The sequence below is a fragment of the Stegostoma tigrinum genome, chromosome 11 (assembly GCF_030684315.1).
Source record: "Stegostoma tigrinum isolate sSteTig4 chromosome 11, sSteTig4.hap1, whole genome shotgun sequence".
NCBI classification, from domain to species: domain Eukaryota; kingdom Metazoa; phylum Chordata; class Chondrichthyes; order Orectolobiformes; family Stegostomatidae; genus Stegostoma; species Stegostoma tigrinum.
The window spans coordinates 24,657,018-24,679,069 of NC_081364.1; the positions used below are offsets into that span (position 1 = coordinate 24,657,018).

At 43.0% G+C, this 22,052-nt stretch overlaps 1 protein-coding gene across 1 annotated transcript in view; it reads left to right on the top strand.

Annotated features, from left to right (window-relative positions):
• Nucleotides 1–22,052, top strand: part of syn2b (synapsin IIb) — a 363,486-nt gene that overhangs the window by 199,496 nt on the left and 141,938 nt on the right. Inside the window, exon 3 of the mRNA XM_048547347.2 lies at nt 15,120–15,211. Coding sequence (XP_048403304.1) covers nt 15,120–15,211 — 92 coding nt within the window. The remainder of the gene's footprint in view (nt 1–15,119; nt 15,212–22,052) is intronic.

The window sequence follows — 22,052 nt, forward strand, 5'->3', positions numbered from 1 at the left end:
TGGCTATTCTGCTGCGGGGGCGCAACTTCACCATCTCTCAAGTTCAGGAGATGGTGTGGGGGCGCCTCCTAGTGGCTGACATCACCTACAGGAATGCTCCCCTGAGGCTGATCAACGTGTACGCCCCAGCGGTACGGAGTGAGCGGTTGGCCGTCCTGCAGCGGCTTCCACCCCTGCTGGCCACGTCCAGGCCGGTCATCCTAGGCGGAGACTTCAACTGCATTATTGATGCAGATGGAAGATCCGGCGTGGGGACAGCGGGTGGGGGGATTCACCTGGACGTCACGTCCAGATTCCTGATGGGCACGGTGAAGGACGCCAAGCTGCTCGACGTCTTCAGCACCCCTGCAGACGGAGCGCAGCAGAGGTACACCTGGTCGCGGCCAGATGGGTCTATCCGCTCAAGGATAGACTTCCTGTTTGTGTCACGGACGTTCTCGGTCAGGTCCACCGGTGTCGAGCCGGTGTTCTTCTCTGACCACTGCCTCCTGTTGGCTGACTGTCACTTACAGGACGACCAGCCGGCCGGCAAGGGGACGTGGAAGCTCAACACGACTCTGTTGACCCCAGAGAACGTCGAGGAGCTTAAGAGGGAGTACGCCAGTTGGAGAACCGTGAAACCCCTCTTTGAGTCTCCAGGCGACTGGTGGGAGACGGTGAAGGAGATCATCAAGAGGTTCTTTGTCCTCAAGGGTGTTCAGAAGGCAAGAGAGAGGCGGGGAAAGCTGTCGCGACTCCAGAAAAGGGTGCAGAGCCTGCTCCTTCTGCAGTTGATGGGGGTCGATGTCACGGAGGACCTCCGCGAGGTGAGGGGCCAGCAAGCCTCGCTCTTCGCCACGGAGGCCTCCAGGATAATCTTCCGGTCCAGGGTCCGCTCCGTGGAGCAGGACAAGACGTGCTCGCGTTTCTTCTTTCAGAAGGTGCACAAAGAGAGCTCTGTGCTTAGCCGGCTGAAGGAGGACGACGGCTCGGTGACGTCGTCTCGGCCCGACGTTTTGAGGATCAGCAGATCCTTCTATGCCGGACTGTACGACACGAAGCCCACGGACAGCACGGCCTCCGAGTCGTTCCTGTCGTCTATCACGGAGGTCTTAGACGACGGCACGAGGGAGTGGCTGGACCGGCCGATATCCCTGGACGAGCTGGCCAGAGCCCTCAAGTCCTTGCAGAGGAATAGGACTCCCGGAAGCGACGGCTTACCGGTCGAGCTGTAAGCTCTGTGGGGCCTGGTCGGCCAGGACCTGCTGGAGGTGTACGATAGTGCGCTTCGGGCAGGGGAAATGTGCAAGTCCATGAGGAAGGGCATCATCACCCTCATTTACAAGAGGAAGGGGGAGAGGGAAGAAATTAAGAATTGGCGTCCCATTTCACTTTTGAACGTGGACTACAAAATCCTGGCCAAGGTCATTGCCAACCGGGTCAGGTCTGTCCTGGAGTCAGTGATTCACCCTGACCAAACCTATGCTGTGCCAGGCAGGAAGATCTCTGAGAGCCTCGCGCTCATCAGGGATACGATCGCCTACGTACAGGACAGGCGGGTGGACACCTGCCTCGTCAGCCTGGACCAGGAGAAGGCCTTCGACAGGGTCTCTCATGCTTACATGAGGGACGTCCTCTCCAAATTGGGGTTCGGGGAGGGCATCCGCAATTGGATCCGGCTGCTCTACGCTAACATCGTTAGCGCAGTCTCGATCAACAGGTGGGAATCAGACAGTTTTCCTGTTAGATCTGGAGTCTGGCAGGGCTGCCCGCTCTCTCCTGCCTTGTTCGTGTGCTGTGTGGAGCCCTTCGCCGCCTCCATCAGGAAGGACGTGAGCCTGAAGGGCGTGACTATCCCAGGCAGCGGAGGCCTTCAGGTCAAGACCTCCCTGCACATGGACGATGTCGCCGTCTTCTGCACCGATCGTCGGTCGGTGAGTAGGCTGTTGGACATCTGCGGCCAGTTTGAACTGGCCTCGGGTGCCAAAGTCAATCGGGGTAAGAGCGAGGTCATGTTCTTCGGGAACTGGGACGACCGCTCCTTCATCCCCTTCACCGTCAGGACAGACTACCTGAAGGTGCTGGGTGTTTGGTTTGGTGGAGCTGGGGCATGCACTAAGACTTGGGAGGAGCGTATTGCCAAATTTAAGCAGAAGCTGGGCAGGTGGACGCTCCGGTCCCTCTCCATCGCGGGTAAGAACCTGGTTGTCAGGTGCGAGGGGCTTTCGGTACTGTTGTATGTGGCGCAGGCCTGGCCTATTACCTGGACCTGCACCGCTGCGGTCACCTGGGCCATCTTCCACTTCATTTGGGGGTCGAGGATGGACCGGGTCCGCAGAGACACCATGTACAAAGACCTGGGAAATGGGGGAAAGGGCGTACTGAACGCCACCCTCGCCCTGGCGGCTACCTTTTTGTGCGGCTGCATCAAGCTGTGCGTAGATCCTCAGTACGCAAACACCAAGTGTCACTACTTACTGAGGTTCTACCTGTCCCCGGTGTTGCGAAGGATGGGCCTGGCCTCGTTGCCGCGGAACGCTCCGAGTAGTTGGACCGTTCCGTACCACCTGTCCTTCGTGGAGAAATTTTTGAAAGGAAACACCTTTGACCACAAGGCCGTCAGGCAGTGGTCAGCACGTAGTATCCTCAGGACCCTTCGGGAAAAGGAGAGGGTGGATCCCGTCGTGTGGTTCCCCACGCAGACTGCCAAAGTCGTTTGGCAGAATGCCTCATCGCCAGAACTTTCAAACAAGCACAAGGACATTGCTTGGCTGGCGGTGAGAGGGGCTCTGCCAGTGAGATCCTTTATGCATGCCCGGAATCTCTGCACCACTGCACGCTGCCCTCGAGGTGGCTGCGGGGGGGACGAGACTGTTGATCACCTCCTTCTGGAGTGTGCCTATGCGCAGGAGGTCTGGAGGGGGATGCAGTGGTATTTGTCGAGGTTCGTCCCGAGCAGTTCCGTGACGCGGGACTCCGTGCTCTACGGGCTGTTTCCGGGGACGCACATTGAGACCAACATCAACTGCGCCTGGAGGACCATCAATGCGGTGAAAGACGCTCTTTGGTCTGCCCGCAACTTGCTGGTCTGCCAGCTGAAAGAACTGACCCCGACCAAGTGTTGCAGACTGGCACACTCCAAGGTCCAGGGCTACGTGCTGAGGGACGCGCTAAAGCTTGGGGCAGCCGCCGCCAAGGCGCGGTGGGGAAAGACCACCGTATGAGCCCCCTCGTCCAGAAAAGGGAAAAGAATCCTATCTGGTAACTGGGCCCAGCTGGCGCCTTCCCCAACTGGTCAGGGGGCCAACTGGGACTGTGCGGGGTGACGACTGCCGGGGTGTTTTCTTTGCTTTGTTTTTTTTTCTCTGTTTTGTTTTATTTCCTTTAGTTGGTGTACATACCCCCAGGTAACCCGGAGTGGCTTGCACGACTGGGTAGGTGTATAAATGTTTTATTTTTTTGTACATTCTATGAATAAAGTATATTTTTTCAAATTAAAAAAAAGGTGACGAAACGTCTGAAAACTAACCTTCCAGCTCAGCGAGCAAACTCACATCCAGAACCTCAACCTGAGCTACAAATCTTCTCAAAACCCGCTAACATTATAAGGTTACCCATCAACCTCCTATGCTCCAGTTAAAAGATTCCAGCCTATCCAGCCTCTTGTTATAACTCAAGCCTTTCATTCCCAGCAACATTCTGGTAAGTATTTCTGAACCCTCTTCACCTTAATAATATCCTTCCTATAACAGAGCAACCAGAACTGGACAATAGACAATAGGTGCTGGAGTAGGCCATTCAGCCCTTCGAGCCAGCACCACCATTCATTATGATCATTGCTGATCATCCACAATCAGTATCCTGTTCCTGCCTTATCCCCATAACCCTTGATTCCACTATCTTTAAGAGCTTTATCTATCTCTTTCTTGAAAGTATCCAGAGAGTTGGCCTCCACTGCCTTCTGGGGCAGAGCATTCCATATATCCACCACTCCTTGGGTGAAGACGTTTTTCCTCAACTCTGTTCTAAATGGCCTACCCCTTATTTTTAAACTGTGTCCTCTGGTTCTGGACTCACCCATCAGCGGAAACATGCTTCTTGCCTCCAGAGTGTCCAATCCCTTAATAATCTTATACGCCTTCATCAGATCCCCTCTCATCCTTCTAAACTCAAGTGTATACAAGCCCAGTCGCTCCAATCTTTCAACATATGATAGTCCCGCCATTCTGGGAATTGACCTCATGAACCTACGCTGCACTCCCTCAATAGCAAGAATGTCCTTCCTCAAATTGGGAGACCAAAACTGCACACAATACTCCAGGTGTGGTCTCACCAGGGCCCTGTGCAGCTGCAGAAGGACCTCTTTGCTCCTATACTCAATTCCTCTTGTTATGAAGGCCAGCATGCTATTAGCGTTCTTCACTGCCTGCTGTACCTGCATTCTTGCTTTCATTGACTGATGTACAAGAACACCTAGATCTCGTTGTGCTTCCCCTTTACCTAACTTGACTCCATTGAGACATAGTACTCCAGAAGAGGCCTTATCAATCTGGCGTACTACCTCAACATAATGTCCCAACTCCTATACACAAAGGTTTGAACAATGAAGGCGTGTGCTAAATGCCTTCTTAACCACCCTGTCTACATGTGATGCAAACTTCAAAGAAATATGTGTCTGAATCTCTAGGCTTCTGTTCTACAACATACCCAAAACCCTACTTTTATTTGTATACATTTTGACCTTGTTTGTTTTCCCAAAATGCCATGCTACACTCATTTTTCATTGTCACTTATTCAGCTTCTGTTCTGTCCTAGCCTGGCACCCACAATCCCCTTCTTTACCTACCCCAACTTCATCTTAGCATGAATACCAATCTTTCCTAGATGCCAGAAGTTCTGAAATGAGTCACACAACTCAAAATGTTATCTCTGCTTTCTTCACAGAGATGCTGCCAAGCCTGCTTAGTTTAAACCAGAAATTTCTGATTTCCTTTTCATCCTTAGTATTGAGAGTTTGACAGCCACTTTCTTGAATATTCTGGAAACTGGCTTAAACTTTCCTACTTTCAAATAACTCCTTTAAAATTCTAACCAAACACTTCTGGTCTGGAATTTTTAAAATAAAACCCTTTCTCTGAAGTAAACTATTTCCTAACTGTTCTGAATTAACTCTTATCTTTCTGAAAAGTGTCTTACTTTTGAGCCCATGCCACCCGCAATTTGAAACCAAAAGCTTTCCAATCTATGTGTTTCCCTAAACAAAAAATCAGTTATTGGTTCTTTCAAAATTTGCTCTTTCCAACTGTAAAGCTCTCACAATACAACCAAACTCACATTATCACTCAAAGAGGGCCCCAGTCACCTACTGTCTCATGCATACTCATTTGACATCATAGTTCTGGAAAGACTGGCAAGTTTACTATGAAACCTTTACATAACTTCGATCAAAACTTGAATATGATTAATATAAAATCCAAGCTCTAAAATACGTGCATTAATGGATGTAAAAATGTACAAATCACCATACCTTAGATGACAGCAGGAAAGCCATATGTCCTCTGTTTAATCTCCAAGGCACCAGTAAATTGGAGTGAGACCAGTAATGATAGATGTTAATTGGTTCATTAATGAACAAAACTATTTCCCACAGCTGACAGCCAGCTGGCTGGGCTTTAGCACTGTCTTAAACAGACAATATTTAGCCACTGCTGGGAGACTGGCCCAGGTCTCACCATGATTAAGTAGGCCTAGCCCCTGTATTTCCCATTGTGACAGGCAACATTATATCCAGTCACCATCAATATTAACAGGCTTTCTCAAATTGACATATGTTTATATCTAGAGGCTTGCTCACTGGTCCTAGACATTACTGTTGCAGGTTTTCATTTAAATGTACCTTCAACATTTCAGAGATATTCCCCCTTCCAGTTTCAAGTAATGAATATAATACAAGAAAATAATACGATGGAAATGTCATTTTTAGGTATGGAGTATTTCATGGGTAACAGCAATCATTTCTTGCTCGTATATTTGAATATTCCCTACACCTGTAAAAACATACTAAAGAAAAGATTAAATATAAGTTCATTCTATTTTGGGATATCAGTGCTATAGGATTATGGAAATTATGTGTCACACAATGTTTTCGAACACACATCGTTGGAGGTGAAATTATCCCCATCAGTAATTTTAGTGAGGAGGTTAAGACAAGTAGCAAATGGCAGCAGGAATCCCATTCCATTGGTGTTTTGGAAATGATCAAAACTGCCTGTGGCTTCCAATAATCAGTAGCCTCTGCATCCTCTGGAGGCAGGAAGATAATGAAATTCATTCCATACCCTGTAATTCTGAATACGAATATAAAACTTTATCTTCTTGGGCTATCATACACTACAAATTGGAAGGAAAGAAGGTGTCAATATAATTGATTTGCCTTTTTATCATCAAATAATGTAATATGCTGTACTCAGGAGAGTGATGGTATGATGGTAGCCCGTCTTGCTGCTATAGTGATTGGAACAATGTCATCCAGGTGGGGATGTTAATCTGGTCCAATCAGTGACCCCTGGCTGACAGATAAAAACAGGAGTGTAGAGGTTCTGTCCTCTCTCAGACCTGGCTCTGAAGAAGCTGCACCAGCACTCACAACAGCTGTCTTTGAGTTGGGTTAAGTTATTTGGGAAGCTTGACTCATTTGATCCTGCCATCAAAGGTTGGGCCCAGTTTTTGGAAAGAATGCATTATATTTTTCTGGACAAATGACATTGCAGCAGAAAAGCAATTCTCCTGACAGCTGGTAGACCTGCAACATTTTTTGGCTATTAGGTCCTGAGGCATCACAAGTTAAATATGTCAAGAGTTGATAGATTTATTTAAGGAATACCACAACCCCAAATTTCCTCTAATTCAGAGACTCTGGTTTTACTCAGCAGTTTTATAATTAAGGGAATCTATGTTGGAATTTTTGATGAGATTAAGATGACTGGCAGATGCATGTGACTTTGATTTTACCCTTATTGAGATGCTGAGAGTTTGTGTTTGGTATAGGGGATTACTGATGGAACCGTGCAAGAGTGCTGACTAACTGAAACTCACTTGGACTTCAAACAGGCACTACAACTGGCTTTTTCTTTTCATTTGGAAATGCAGTAAGTGGAGCGTATGAGTTACGGGGTGGGCTGATGGAAATGTGGAAATGGATACCCTCACCAGGCTGACTGACCTTAAGGAATTTCACTTGAGTGAAGGCAGTTGCATTGTCTCACTCAGGACATACCCTGAACAGACGGACTATAGGTCAGCCCACAGCAAAACTCCAAAACAAAACCAAGTCTTGGCCAAATGGTTAAGCCTTTCTTCAGAAAAGGAACTGGAAAGCCATTGTAGATGCTGCTCGTATGTAGATTCAAGGCAACAAAAGAGTCCCACTTTTCCAACAAGAAACCTAAATAAGTATGAAAACTCATGGGTTAGTATCCAGGAGAGTTCATACCCTGGGAAGTCCACCAATATCTGGTTTGGGATAGTTAATTGCCCATTCAGTTACCACTAATTGTGGTGAAAGACTGGGGCCCAAGCCTAATGGGGTAATATAGGTTGAGAAAGATTCACCTAGATTGACTCAACATTTTTAAATTAGAAAATGGCTGCCTGAGTGAAGTCCCAATTAAATACCCAGAAGCTTTTCAGGAAGGTCCAGGGACTATCAAAGGAGCCAAAGACACCTTGTACGTTGATCAGGAAGCGGTTCCACAATTCTGCAATGCCCCCCCCAGTGCCATTTGCCTTACATGCAACATAGAAGCAGAAATCCGGAGGCTGGGAGGAGAAGAAATCATTAAACTAGTAGTTTGCAGAATGAACAGCACCAGTTGTACCGATTGTGAAGCCTGACGGGTCAGTTCACCTTTGTGGGGATTTTAAACAAAAAGTAAACCACTTCTTACAGTTGGATAACTGCTCAACCCCTTGCATACAGGACTTATACTCAAAGTTGTCAGGGGGGCCTGTCCTTTTCGAAGCCGGACATGACCCATTTGTACCTGCAATTGCAGTTAGATGAGGATTCCCGGACGTATGTTACAATTAATACCTGTAGTGGTTTGTACCAATATAGACTGCTAATTGGACTATCATCTGCCTGTGCCATTTTCCAGTGGACATTTTACATTGTAAAATGCTTCAAATCACATTCAACGGAGGGTTCTCATTCCAAGTGTGTGCAATTACAAGATGGAACACCATCCGGGAGGACAAGTAGCAAATGCAGATGCTTTGAGCTGCCTCCTGCTGGCAGATAATCCATCGGTGGTGTTGCCACTGGGAGAGTTTTTTCTGGTTTTCAACTTTCTGGACACCCTTCTGGTCACAGTTAATAATATCAGACTTCAAATGCAAAAAGATCTGGTCTTGGCAAAACTGAAACAACTGGTGATGATTCAGGAAATGAAAGTGCCATCACAACTAGAATTGAAACCTTTCTGGACCGGATCACTGTACAGGAGAGCATTTTGTTATGGGGAGCAAGAGTGATTGTCCTGAGCAAAGGCTGCCGCCAGATACTGGCCATGAGGAAGCCAAACCAGTGTCAAGTACTATGCACGTGTAAATCAAGGTAAGGGAGACTTGGTGACAGGATGCTCTGTGGAGTTACTTCATCTTCCTTGTTTGGTCTAAAGTGACTCCAGAACCACAGCAACTCTTAACTGCCCACTGAAATGTCCTGGAAAGCCAATCAATACAAGGATAACAAATGCTGGTCTTGTTGGTGATGCATGCATCTCATACAAGAACTTAAAGTGTGCTATTTTTGATTCTGTAAGTAGCAATACAAGACATAGCATATTTCCAGTATACATTCATTTAACCTGTTGCCCTGCCAATCCTGAACACATTAAATAACCAATTCAGAGTCAGATAAAACTTCATCACTAGAACCAAAGTAAATTTGATAAGTCTCCAGAATCCACAGTCCACATGTGAATAGATGTAGAAAAAAGTGTATTTTATGTGATTTTTCAGATAGGCAGCTAGGAAACAGACTGGTTGAATTAGCTAACGTACCTACCCCCATTTGAAGCTTTCCAGAATGATGGGCTGGACAAACTAATGACTTACGACTTACGAAGAGCCACTGAAGGGTGGGCATGACTACAGAGCTGGTAATGAAAGAAGAACAAAACATTTCACTTTCTTCTGAAGTAATGGAGTGAAAACTCCTGTTGCTTGCAGTGGAGAAAAATGAAAGTTCAAAAGAAAAAGGTTAACTCAGGATAAATCCAAGTTTCAGAATGTTATTTCTGGGATAATGAAATCTTTAGGTGATACCTCTGGATAATTAAATCTTTAGGTGATGCCTCAGTTCAGTTCAGAATAATGAGCTGGAAGATCAACATAGAAGGTAAACCACAAGCTCTGTGTCATTAATCCAATGAAAACGTTGGTGCTTTACAGGTAAATCTGGAACAAGTCACATGTAAAACATATCAGGCTCAGCAGGAACTGCTGCATAGATATTGGCTTAAACTCAAAGCAGTGCTATAAAAAAATGACAGAATTACAACACAGGTAGAGGTACACATCACATACAGAAGGAGCTACAAATCCCTCTTCAGACAGTTTCTTTGATAATAAATGGCAGCAATATTGTACTATTGTACAGAAGAAGAACATCACGTGAAAGAAGATGGGGCGTTAATGAAGACAAAAATAATAATATAAGTTGGAGAGCCTTGTCAGCTATTAGAGCAGGTCATGAAGGAGAAAATAAATTGGATGAACAAAAATGCTAAAACTTCATTAAAATTTAAGAATCCAGGGTATAAAATCAGAAATTTCATAATTACCTATGAAATCTTAAAGAATAAGACTATAAATACCAGAACATTTTAAACTTCTCAAAACAGCTTGAGAAACTAAAGTGGATTAATCTGAAACAAAAGTTGATTTCTTGTCAGGAAAAGCAAATTGTGCAACAGCAACCGCAGTCCTTGAAATAAAAAAAACTTGATGATAAGAACAGGAATGACCAACGCTATCACTGATAACTGTGGCAATTGACAGTAATTCCTAGATACTGTCGTTGTCATCACAAGGCGTGTCAACAAATTACCTATACATTATAAAAGTTTGCCTATCAGAGAGTTCACCTCTGAGGACTCCAGACACTTCCGTGTATATGATGTTGTGGCTATAACTACCTGTTCATCTGCTTTGGGTTTGCCAGCTGCACAGAAATAAATCAGTTTGCTATTATATTTTCTGTTTTATAACTTAGAATGTGCATTACAATTTTAAATAAACTCACCCGTGGAGTTAATGAATCCCTAACAAGAGATTGATTATTAGACCATTATTTTTAACATGACAATAGCAAGCAGGGATTTAATATGTAAGTGCTGATTGACCAGAGGTCTGCCCATGGCCTCTGACCTTGCCCAATGTTGCTGGTCAAGCAGAAGTCAGCAGTCTAAAGGAGCTGAAGAGAATCTCTGGAGGTGTCTCTCAATGACAGTCCACTGCCCTCCATTCCTGGCCCCAACTGTCCACAGATTGGGGAAAAATTGAACTCTTCAAATCTTGGCAGGTAGATCAGCCGTCTGACTAGAATGCAGATCAAATTGCAAATGCAATACAACTTATGTGGATTTCTCAATAACTACCCCCAGACAGTAATTACATTGTGTGTCTTCAAACTTCATTAAGTTTCATGTTTACAAATCTGGCTCAGAAACCCTGTCTCAAGAACCGTTCCATCACAGGCTACCATAATAACTGCTTCTCATCTGGTGAAAAATGTTGCCAAAGGAGCCCTGATAAATGGTTACAGCGCATCCTGTAAATAGCATATGCTGCAGCAGAGCTAAAGAGAGTCAGTGTTGAAGGTGGTGCATGAGATGCCAATCCCCAATTGGACCATTTGTCTCAAATGGTCTCAAGCTTTTTTGGTATTATTGGAGGTGCCCACACCCAGCCCAGTGGACATTATTCCATCACATAAGGGCAGCATGGTTGCTCAGTGGTTAGCACTGCTGCCTTACAGCACCAGGGATCTGGGTTCAATATCACCCTCAGGTGACTGTCTGAGTGTACATTCTCCCTGTGTCTGCACGGGTCTCCTCCCACAGTCCAAAGATGTACAGGTTAGGTGAACTGGCCATGCTAAATTGTCTGTAGTGTCCAGGAGTGTGTAAATTAGGTGGCTTGGACATGGGAAATGCCAGATTACAGGGAAAGGGTAGAGGAATGGGTCTGGGTGGGATCTTCTTTGGAGGGGTGGTGTGGACTTGTTAAGCCAAATGGTCAGTTTCCACACTGTAGGGATTCTTTGATTCCCAACTTGTGCCTTGTAGGTAGTTGGAAAGTCAGGAGTTCAGTTTTATTTACCACAAAATTTCCAAACTGTGTCTTGCTTTTGTAGCCATAGTATTTGTATGGCTTGCCCAGTTCATTTTCTGGCTAATGGTAAGCCCCAAGAATGTTCACAATGTTGTCTTTGTTGGAGATGTTCATTATCTAGCATGTGCACAGGGTATTATTTGCATTAGCTTTGTTGTTGTCCATGTCTGTTTTTTTGGACATGCACTGCTTCAGTATCTGAAGAGTTATGTGGAGTTAAATGGTGCTGAACATTGTGCAATTATCAGTGAACATTCCCACTTCTGACCATTTGATAAAGCAGATAAAACATTGTGCCAGGACACAATCATGATGAACTCCTGCAGAGGTGTTCCCAGCTCGATGACTAAACTTTAAGTACCTGACCATCTTCCTTTTTGCTATATATGACTCCAACCAATGGAGAATGTTCACCTTGGTGACTCAATTTATGCAAAAGGTCATGAATGCCACATTTAGTCAAATAGTACCCGATGTCAAGGGCAGCTACCTGATGGCCAGGGGAGCTCACCTCACCTCTCAAGTTCAGCTTTACTGTCTGTGTTTGGATCAAGGCCATAATGCAGTCAGGAGATGAGTGACCTTGGCAGAACACAAACTGTGCTTCAGTGAGCATCTTATTGCTGAGTAAATGCCACCTTGGATGTAACTAAAGAGGTCAGCACCCCATTTGACATCTTAGCACACCCATGTCCTATACCATAGAATAAAATACATTTTTTTCTTTTTCAGGTAAAGCCACTTTCCAATGCCTTCCATGCCAACCTTCAAATCAGAACCCAATCTTTCCTGTATCTTTGTGCTGGATTCATCACCAACCTGGAACCAACTTCCACAACTTTCACACCATTAAAGACCATAAGACTGTAAACTGTAGCAGTAGAAGTAGGCCGTTCAGCTCATCAACAAAATCATGACAGATCTTAACATTTTCAACACCACTTTCCTTCCTTTTCAGGCTAACCTTAGATTCTTTACCAATTTAAAAACCTGTCTATCTCAGCCATAAATATTCTTACTGTCCCAATCTCAACAGACCTCTGGGGTTAAAAAATTCCACAGATTCGCTACCCTCTGAGGGAAGAAATTCTTTCTTATCGCTGTCTTAAATGGGCAATCATTTACTCAAGGATTATACCTTCTGGTCCCAGAAAAGAGAAAAAAACCTCTCCACATCTACTCTATTAAGCGTCCCAAGAATCGTATGTTTCAATAAGGTTATCTCTCATTCTTCTGAATTCCAATGAATACAGCTCTAACCTACTTCAACCTCTCCTCATAACAAAATCCCTCCACACCCAGAATCAACCTTGTGAGCTTCCTCTGCACTGCCTCCAATGCAAGCAGATCTTTCTTTAGATAAGGGAACCAAAATTGTTCTCAGTATTCTAGGGTGTGGTCCAGTCAGTGCCTTATATAGTTTTAGCAAGATTTCCTTATGTTATACTACATTCCTCTTGAAATAAAGGTTCATATTCCACTTTTCCTCCCTGTGACCTGACTTGGATGCTAGCTTCTTATAATTCATGCATGGTGATCCCCAGGAAGCAGTCTTTCTCATTCAAATAGTGTTCAGCTCCTCTATTCTTCCTGCCAACATACATAATGTAACATTTCCCCACATCATATTACAACAGCCAAACTTTTGCCCATTCACTTAACCTGCCTATATCCTTCTGTAAATATTGGCTAACCATCTTGACAGACAATGAGACATGCCACTTGAAACGCTTCACAAGCGCTTCATTAAGTGACATTTGGCAGAGAGTAAAAATAGCTCTGTCTCTTAATCATTGGTAATTTTTCATGTTTTTGGAACTTTGAGTAAGTCAGAATGTTATAATCCCTTTCTCAGTTCTTCAATCTCTTTGTACTTAGTCTTCACAATCACAAATTCATATGGCTACATATAATCTTGTGAAGGTTTGCAGTTCCTTTGCCAATTGTTCCTATCATGAGAAATAAGAAAAACATTATTATAATGAAATTTCACTTTGAAACTTACAGTACCAGTTCTGTACTTCGAAAAAAAAATTTCTTACCTCGTGATAATATGTTTTTTAAATAAAACCTGCTAATCTCTACATGGGAATTAATCTAACTGAACTATTAATAGCTATTTACACAGATTCAGTACCTTAGTTATCCATTTTATAATAACATGGCCATGTGTATAATAATCCTCATCATTGATGGTGATATTTCTGAGACTGTGAAGCAGCAGAAACAGTGTCTGCCCTTGAACAGACCAGCTAAAATCTGTTTGTTGAAAATATGTAGCAGAATACATTGGTGAAATGAATTAACATATAATGCATTGGATTATAAAGTCATTGGTTGGAGCTTAAATCACCTGGTGTCAAAGTGAGTTTGAAACCTCAATTGCACAGTCATGGTGCTCCTTCAAGTGATAGGCGCACTCAGCGTGGACTTGAATCACTGCACCTTGTAGTGATTGGATAAAGAGTGGATGTACATCCACAGTGGATACAGATCACTCTCAACTGATCTCTAGCAGGGTAGACAGTAATAACCATTATATGTGTAAGAAGAATATGACACTCAAGAGAACAGTGGCGTTGTTTCCAAATATATGTGATGTTTTGACAATATGTCAAAGAGTAATGTTGAGCTGGTTTCATTTTATAGTAGCACTGCACTATGATGATGTTCCACAGCATTGTGACTAACTCTGTTCATTCCCAGTACTTGCTGAACTTGGCCTATGTTCGAAGAGCTGCCAAGGGGCTAGTGGCTTGTAAAACAATGATTTGTATAGAACCTGTTAGTTTTTTAACAGCTGGCCTCCATTCTCTTGTGGCCTCATTAAAACGAATGGGAACCTACTTTCCAGACAGAGTAGACGAATGAATGCTTTATTTGTTTTGATGACTTTGTGTCATGGTCCCCACAGATCATTAAACACAGCAAGGAATGCTATTAGCTCAAAATACCCATGAAGTATTACAAACACTAGTCAAAGGTCAGTAGCAACACTTTCTAACTTTACAATTACAGTGAAAATTGAAGTTAGGCTCCAAAGTTAGTAATCTCTTGTGTGTGGGTGGATGGATGGAGTCGAACACCTATATAGGACTGACTTTCTGAAGCACGATTGCATTATGGCTATTTTATATGTAAATCTCAGAATTGTACTGCAGTACAGGTTTAAATAAATCATCAGTCATTCAAGTAAGAATTTTTATTCAGATCTCAAAATGGCTTGAAACTGTAGTGTTTAAATAAGCTAAATGCAAAGCAGTCTTATAAGCTGAATTTTGATGTCAACGAAACATATTCAATTATTAATCAATTATTATCAATTCTGCGTGGGTTTCCTCTGGGTGCTCCGGTTTCCTCCCACAGTCAAAAGATGTGCAGATTAGGTGAATTGGCCATGCTAAATTGCCTGTAATGTTCAGCGATGTATAAATTAGGTGGATTATAGGGCTATAGCTCTGGGTGGGATGCTCTGTGGGTCAGTGTGGACTTGTTGGGCTGAAGGACCGCTTTCCACACAGTAGGGACTCTATGATTTTATTAATTACTGTCTGTACTTAAACTGAAAAGAGATTCTTCCTTATGTTTCTATTTGAATTATTGATGCTGTTCACAAGTTTTCTTTCATGAAAAGGAGACCAGTAGAGATATCCATATTACATTTGTAATACAATTCAATGTACTTTGTTAATTCCAGTTGACCTTTCACTGTACTTTGACTGGTTGCCTCGATTATTTTTCAGGCGGAATTTGCTGAGATTAACCTGATTGCTCAAGCTGATGGCACCTGTATGGTGGACATGCAAGTTTTGCGAAATGGCACAAAAGTTGTCAGGTGAGACAAGGGATTGCAAGGACAAAGCAAGAGGAACAACATGGCATGTCTGTTTTTTTTAATTAGGCATCTTCTTCTCTCAGAAAATTTCATATTCATACAACTCCACACAAGTTTTTTAGTCCAATTAGTATGCTGATTGATTTGGTTCTTCATGTAACACTTCATCACCTCCTAATGAGGTGTATCATAACCCAGAAATAAAGAAAGATTAGCTGTGGAGTTGAACAATAACTTTGGAACAAGGTCATGTAATAGCAGGTAAAGTTGTAATTAATGCACATGTTTTGGCAGTTTAAGGTATCGCCTGGAACTGAAACTAAATTCTAGCCAGATGTTATACATTTTACTTTCTGTCTGGAAAATGGTTGCCAATAAAATTACTGCATATTCAGGAATGTAATGTTAGGTGAGAGATTTATCAAGTACATTGCTGGGTGATATGTAAACCCTAGTTTCTTTTCTAATATCATTATTGTAATTGATTACAATGGAAATGATGTAATTGATTCAGAATACCGTAACCTCAAATAAATAGAAAGATAGTTTGCAGTTCTTTCCTTGCAGTGGTTGGAATTCTGCTTTTGTATAGGAGGACAGTTTGCAATTACATAGCAATTAAAGGTTTCATGGATGATTATACTATGAATGAGCAATTTATGTGAGATCAATTTCAAAATATTCTTAAAATAAAGAAAATTTTGTTCAATCCACATTCGTGCAGATCAGATGTAACTAACACACTTATGGGTCTAAAAGTTATCTAATTTGATAAATTGAGATTCTGTGCCTGGGACAAAGTATTTAATTAGCTGAACTCACAATATACTCAAGATTATTTGGACTAAATATGTATTCAAATACTTTATTGATTCCATATTCGTCTTAAATATTCACTATTTTGTGTATTTTATGCCTGATTTTCTTAATATGATCATGTTCAGAAAAATCCAAATTTTTTCAAAACACAACTAGATCTAAAAGAAATCAGCCTTGTGAGTACTTTGCCTAGAGCCAAGTTGCAGGCTTCTGATGTCATTGAGGTAGGCCATTTACAGTCAAAATATTAAAACCAAATACGGAACGATATAGGATACAGATGTTAGAGAGTTAAAGTTTGCCAAATCTTGATGGCATTTTGAATTTTTTGAACCTCAGTTGGAAGAAATTAGGCTGAATTTAGAGCCTCAAAATGACCCATTTGGCACTCGATTATCCCTGAGCCTTCCAAGATTTAATTGTGGTCCAGGGATTAAGTGGAGGCGATATGCTTTCCGACAGCCATTGTAACTAACCGAGGGACCCAACATCAGAAGGCCCCTGGTTATTGAAAGCCACCCCTTAACACTGATTATGACCCACTTCTGATACCATCCCAGCCATTCTCACCTTTGCTGTCTGGCTCCGTGTTGATCCTGGGTTTCTGGTGGGGCAGTAAAATAGTTCCTATGGGCTTTGTGGTAATAGTGAGCTGCCAGCCTCTGCATAATTGGCTGGCAGCTCTCTGCAGGCAAGTGCTCTGCAGACAGGGACCACACTCATAGGGAATTTCCAACAGTGGCAACATAGAACCTGAAGTGCATTTGATACCCATCAGGCTTCCCCATGGAATTGGCTAAGGATTCTCACTGTGAAAATATTAGTGTCAGTGGGAGTAGCCCTAACATGGTTATTCGATGGCACAAGGCGGGCACTGCTGGTTAAATTCCAGTAGAGATCTATGGTTGAAAGGGATGATACCCCACATCACACAAGATCTTTATGCCTAGATAATAAAATGTGAGGCTGGATGAACACAGCAGGCCAAGCAGCATCTCAGGAGCACAAAAGCTGACGTTTCGGGCCTAGACCCTTCATCAGAGAGGGTGAAGGGTCTAGGCCCGAAACGTCAGCTTTTGTGGCTCTCTGATGAAGGGTCTAGGCCCGAAACGTCAGCTTTTGTGCTCCTGAGATGCTGCTTGGCCTGCTGTGTTCATCCAGCCTCACATTTTATTATCTTGGAATCTCCAGCATCTGCAGTTCCCATTATCTCAGATCTTTATGCCTATTAGTCAGATCATTGTGATTTGTAAATTTCTGGCTAATGTGTGTGAAAGAGAATGTCAAGGTGAAAGGGAAATAAGGAAAATGGGCAGAAAACAGACAATTTTATATCCCCTGTGATTTTTAAGTGTGTTCCAATCAAATGCCCAATGATCTCCAGCAGGATCCTACTCCATTTTTCCTGGCATGTGCTCAGGGCTTATAATGGTGCCAATCAATTCATCCACATTGATGAATTCTGTCCAACCGACTGGCTTAGTGTCACTCCCTTGGATTTTTATTCAGGAACTGAAAACCCCAGAATCTGACTCATTTCCTTACATTTCATTAGTGCTAAACTTAGAATTTGACCTTTGTGCTCCGTATTTCTTTTTACTGTTAAAACTAAAAGTTAGAAACGAAAAGCATTATCTAATCAGGGCTGCTAGTATAAAATTATCCAAAAAGTAGAGACAAACCCCATGGACAGCAATGAATATCATCTCTTGGAGAAAAATGAAATTTGACATTTTGTGCAATAAAAAACCAGACCTCCAGATGAGATATTGAATCTTAGATGTCCTATAAACCAGGCCAGCATCCGAGTTACTGTGAGCAATGCTATAGCAGGTCTGTGAATACTTGGAATAAAGTTACAAGCAGCACTGGAAAATTTGGAGGATTTTCTGAAATTTGGTCGTTCTGGATTTTTGTTATGAAGTGGATTTTGGAAGTCACACACCTCACCAGGCACTTTACCTGACAAAGGAGCAGTGCTGCAAAAACTGGTGATTTCAGACGAACCTACTGGACTATAACCTGGTGTTGTGTGACTTCTGACTTGGATTATTATTGGGAAAGAAGTTCATTATACAAACCAATAGTGTGCAGTCAGTTGATGTGACACTTATATTATTGAAGCCTTAAAGTAGGTGCTCAAATTCTTTCTAACAAATGGTTAGGTTCCATCTCTCTGTTAAATTCAGTGAACAGGTTGCAATGTGAGATTATAACAATATAATTAATGCTTTTCTTGCCACTAAAAGCATAGCTCATTCTGTATTCCTGCATTGCGAATTGCCCTTGCGTTGTTTTGCAAATCAGGTATGTATCTCTCAGGAATACATATCATAAAAATGCAAATTAGAGCTGTAAATTACAGCCATTTCCTCATTGCACATTCAAGGTAGATGTTAAAGCTCAAACTATGCCTGATGCTGTAGTTTTGTGAAAATTATTGCAATAGATATTAATCATTTAAGCTGTCTACCCAAGCACTATCTGTAAAATGGCAATAGCAAGAATGCAATTTGATCAGGGTCACAATGGAGAGTTCACAATGTAATCATGGTGCAGGATGTCTCTGGGGTTGTATGAAGAATTTTGTATTGAATCCTAAATTTCAAAATTGCAGACAGAAACAGACCATCATTTACAGTTAAAAAAGCTTTAACATTAATTACAGTCAAAGCCTAACCAACTGAAAAACATAAACAGTTTGCAATCTCTGAAACTTTCAATGATTTAAACAAGCTGGATGACCTGCTGTGCACGAGAGACTCTGGTAGATTGAAGCTGGTCTGAACTGGGCTGGCTTTATCCAGTTAGACATCTCCGTATCTGCTTCTTGGAGATTTGTCGCACTTGTGATTAAACCGACTGCACCACTCAGGATATTGATCCTGCTCTGTAGATCTGAAGACTTTTCTTTTTTTTATACTTGTTATGGTTTGATTTCTTACTTCAATAACTTTTGTTGGCTGACTCTTACATGTATATTTATTATTTCTGTGAACTCAGGTGTGCGTCGGATCTAAGATTAACCCCGAATACATTGGGATTATAACCAGAAAATGGTGAAAGTTGTCAGCAGGTCAGCCAGCAGCTATGGAGAGAGAAATAGAGTTAAATGACTTGATTTCCCCATAGGCTTTAGGAATTCGATGTCAGGATGAAATGGGGAGCTTTATTTAATACTTTAGGCTAACACAACTATTAGCTTGGTTGGATATTTCTCCTTAGTCTCGCTGAGTTGTGAGTTATGACCAATATAGACTTACAGGCTGTGGCACCTTTTCCTTTAATAAAGGGGCGGCATGGTGACTCAGTGATTAGCACTGCAGCCTCACAGCAGCAGGGAACCAGGTTCGATTCCACCTCGGGCGACTGTCTGTGTGGAGTTTGCGCATTCTCCCTGTGTCTGCATGGGTTCCCTTCGGGTGCTCCGGCTTCCTCCCACAGTCCAAAGATGTGGGGGTTAGGTGGATTGGCCATGCTAAATTTCCCACAGTGTTCAGGGATGTGTGGCTTAGGTGAGTTATAAGGGATGGGTCTAGGTGGGATGCTCAAAGGGTCGGTGTGGACTTGTTGGGCCAAAGGGCCTGGTTCCACACTGTAGGGATTCTCCTGACCTACTGTAACACTCTTCTATTTTCATTGGTACATTATATGTTATGGAATAAACCTCCCTGGTGTAATGTCTAAGAACTCACCGTTTACATACCGGAGCCCGATCCTGGATTCAATAAGTGGCTGATGAATTTGTATTTCAAATTCAAGACTCCCGTGTATCTGCTCAACTTTTAAATGGCGCTCCCTTTCAAATCAAATACAAGTCAAAACACCCTTTCCAATCTGCCTTTAGATGTCAGGGTAACATCATCATCATTTGCCTATTTCATTGTACTACATAGGGCTCTTCACCTGCAGTCAGTCAGACTGGGTGCAATGAGTACAAATGATGGTGCCTCAACATGTAGTCACCTTCACTGGAGAAATTAATAAGATTGAGGCTAACAGGCCAATCAAGTGGATCGTAATGTTCCAATAATTCATGCTCAAAGCCTCATCATTGTGGAGCCAATGGCCAACTACAGCCTATCACACAGAGCTCCCCCCTCCCTACTTCATCGAGGGCACATAATAGGTAGGATACTACATTCCTCACAGCAAATAGCTAGTGATTCCTAAACATTTTCCAAGTCCAACCCTATATCAATGAGACCTGGAAGATCTAGCCCAACATTTTAGCTCAATAGTCCTTCATTAGAGCTGCAAACTTTTCTGTGGCATGTAACTTATCTCCTGAATCCTCAAAACCTGTACACCCATCTACAAAGCAGAAGTCAGGAACTTAATAGAATACTCCCCACTTGCCTGGATGGGTGCAGTTCCAACAATACTTAAGAAGTTTGACATTAACCAGGACAAAGAAGCCTCTAGCCTGTTTGATTGGCACCCCATCCACTCCCTCCACCACTTAACACTCAGTAGCAGCAAGATGCACTGCAGAAATTCACCAAAGATCCTCAGGTAGAGCTCTCCATCCATGTAAGTGCAGCAAATACATGGGAAGAACATCACCTTCAAGTCCCCTCCAAACCACTTTACACCCTGACTTGGAAATATATTGCCTTTCATTCATTGTTGCTTGTTCAAAATCCTGGAATTCCCTCCCGAATGGCATTATGGGTCAATCCACAGCAGGTGGACTGCAGCAGTTCAAGAGGCAGCTGACCACCACCTTGTCAAGGGCAACTAGAGACAGGCAATAAATGTTGGCCAGCCAGGACCATTCACGTCCCATGGAATCAGTTTTGGGACCCCCACTTGAAGTCATTTGGCACACTTGTCTTCATTGGTTATAACATTGAGTATTGGAGTTGGGAGATCATATTGAGGCTGCGTGAAACATTGGGTTAGGCCACTTTGGAACATTGTGTGCAATTCTGGTCACTCTTCCGCAAAAAGGATGCTGTTAAACTTGAGAGTGTGCAGAAAAGATTTATAAGAATGTTGCCAGGACTCGAGGGTTTGAGCAATAGGGAGAAGCTGAATAGGCTGGGTCTTTTCTCTGGAACGTCAGAGATCGAGGTGTGATGTTATATAGGCTTATAAAGCCATGAAAGGCATGGATAGGGTGAATAGCCAAGGTCTTTTTCTTAGGGTGTGGGAATTCAAAACTAGAGGGCATAGTTTTAAGGTGAGACAGGAAACATTTAAAAAGGGCTTGATAGAGAACTTTTTCATGCAAAGAATTGGTGCATATCTGGACCAAGCTGCCAGAGGAAATGGTGGAGGCGAATACAAATACAACATCTAAAAGGCATCTGGATGGGCATATGAACAGGAAGGTGTTAGAGGGATATGGCCTAAATGCTATCAAATGGGACTCAGTCAGATTGGGATGTCTGGTCAGATGAGTTGGACCGAAGGGCCTGTTTCCATGAGGTATGACTATATGGTTTGGAGGTGGGTATTGAGGGCAAAATCTTTAAACATGGAGATGATACTAAGCTAGGAAGAATAGTGAATTATGAGGATGACGCTACGATTTCAGAGGATAGTGGCAAGTTGGCCAAATGTGAGGTAATGCATTTTGGTGGAAGTAACTTGGAGAGAGAATACATGCTCAATTGTACAACATTGAGGGGAGTACAGAGCAAAGGGATAATGGGTTTCATGTGCATAATTCTCTGGAATAGCCAAGCAAGTTGAAACCGTTATCAAGAAGGTTTATAGGATCCTTAGGCTTGTAAATAAAGACAAAACCTATAAATCGTCTCAGTATCATTGGCCAGGAAGGATGTTAAAGCTCTGGAGAAAGTGCAAAGGAGATTTACTAGAATTATGTCAGCAATGAGGGATTTTATGTACAAGAAAGGTTAGACAAATTGGGCTTATTCTCCTTGAAGCAGAAAAGATTAAGAGGTGACCTTAGAATCAGAGAATTATAGAACCTCACAGTGCAAAAGGAGGCCTTTCGGCTCATCCAGACCACACCATCCCTCTGAAGAGCATCCCACCCAGACCCAGCCCT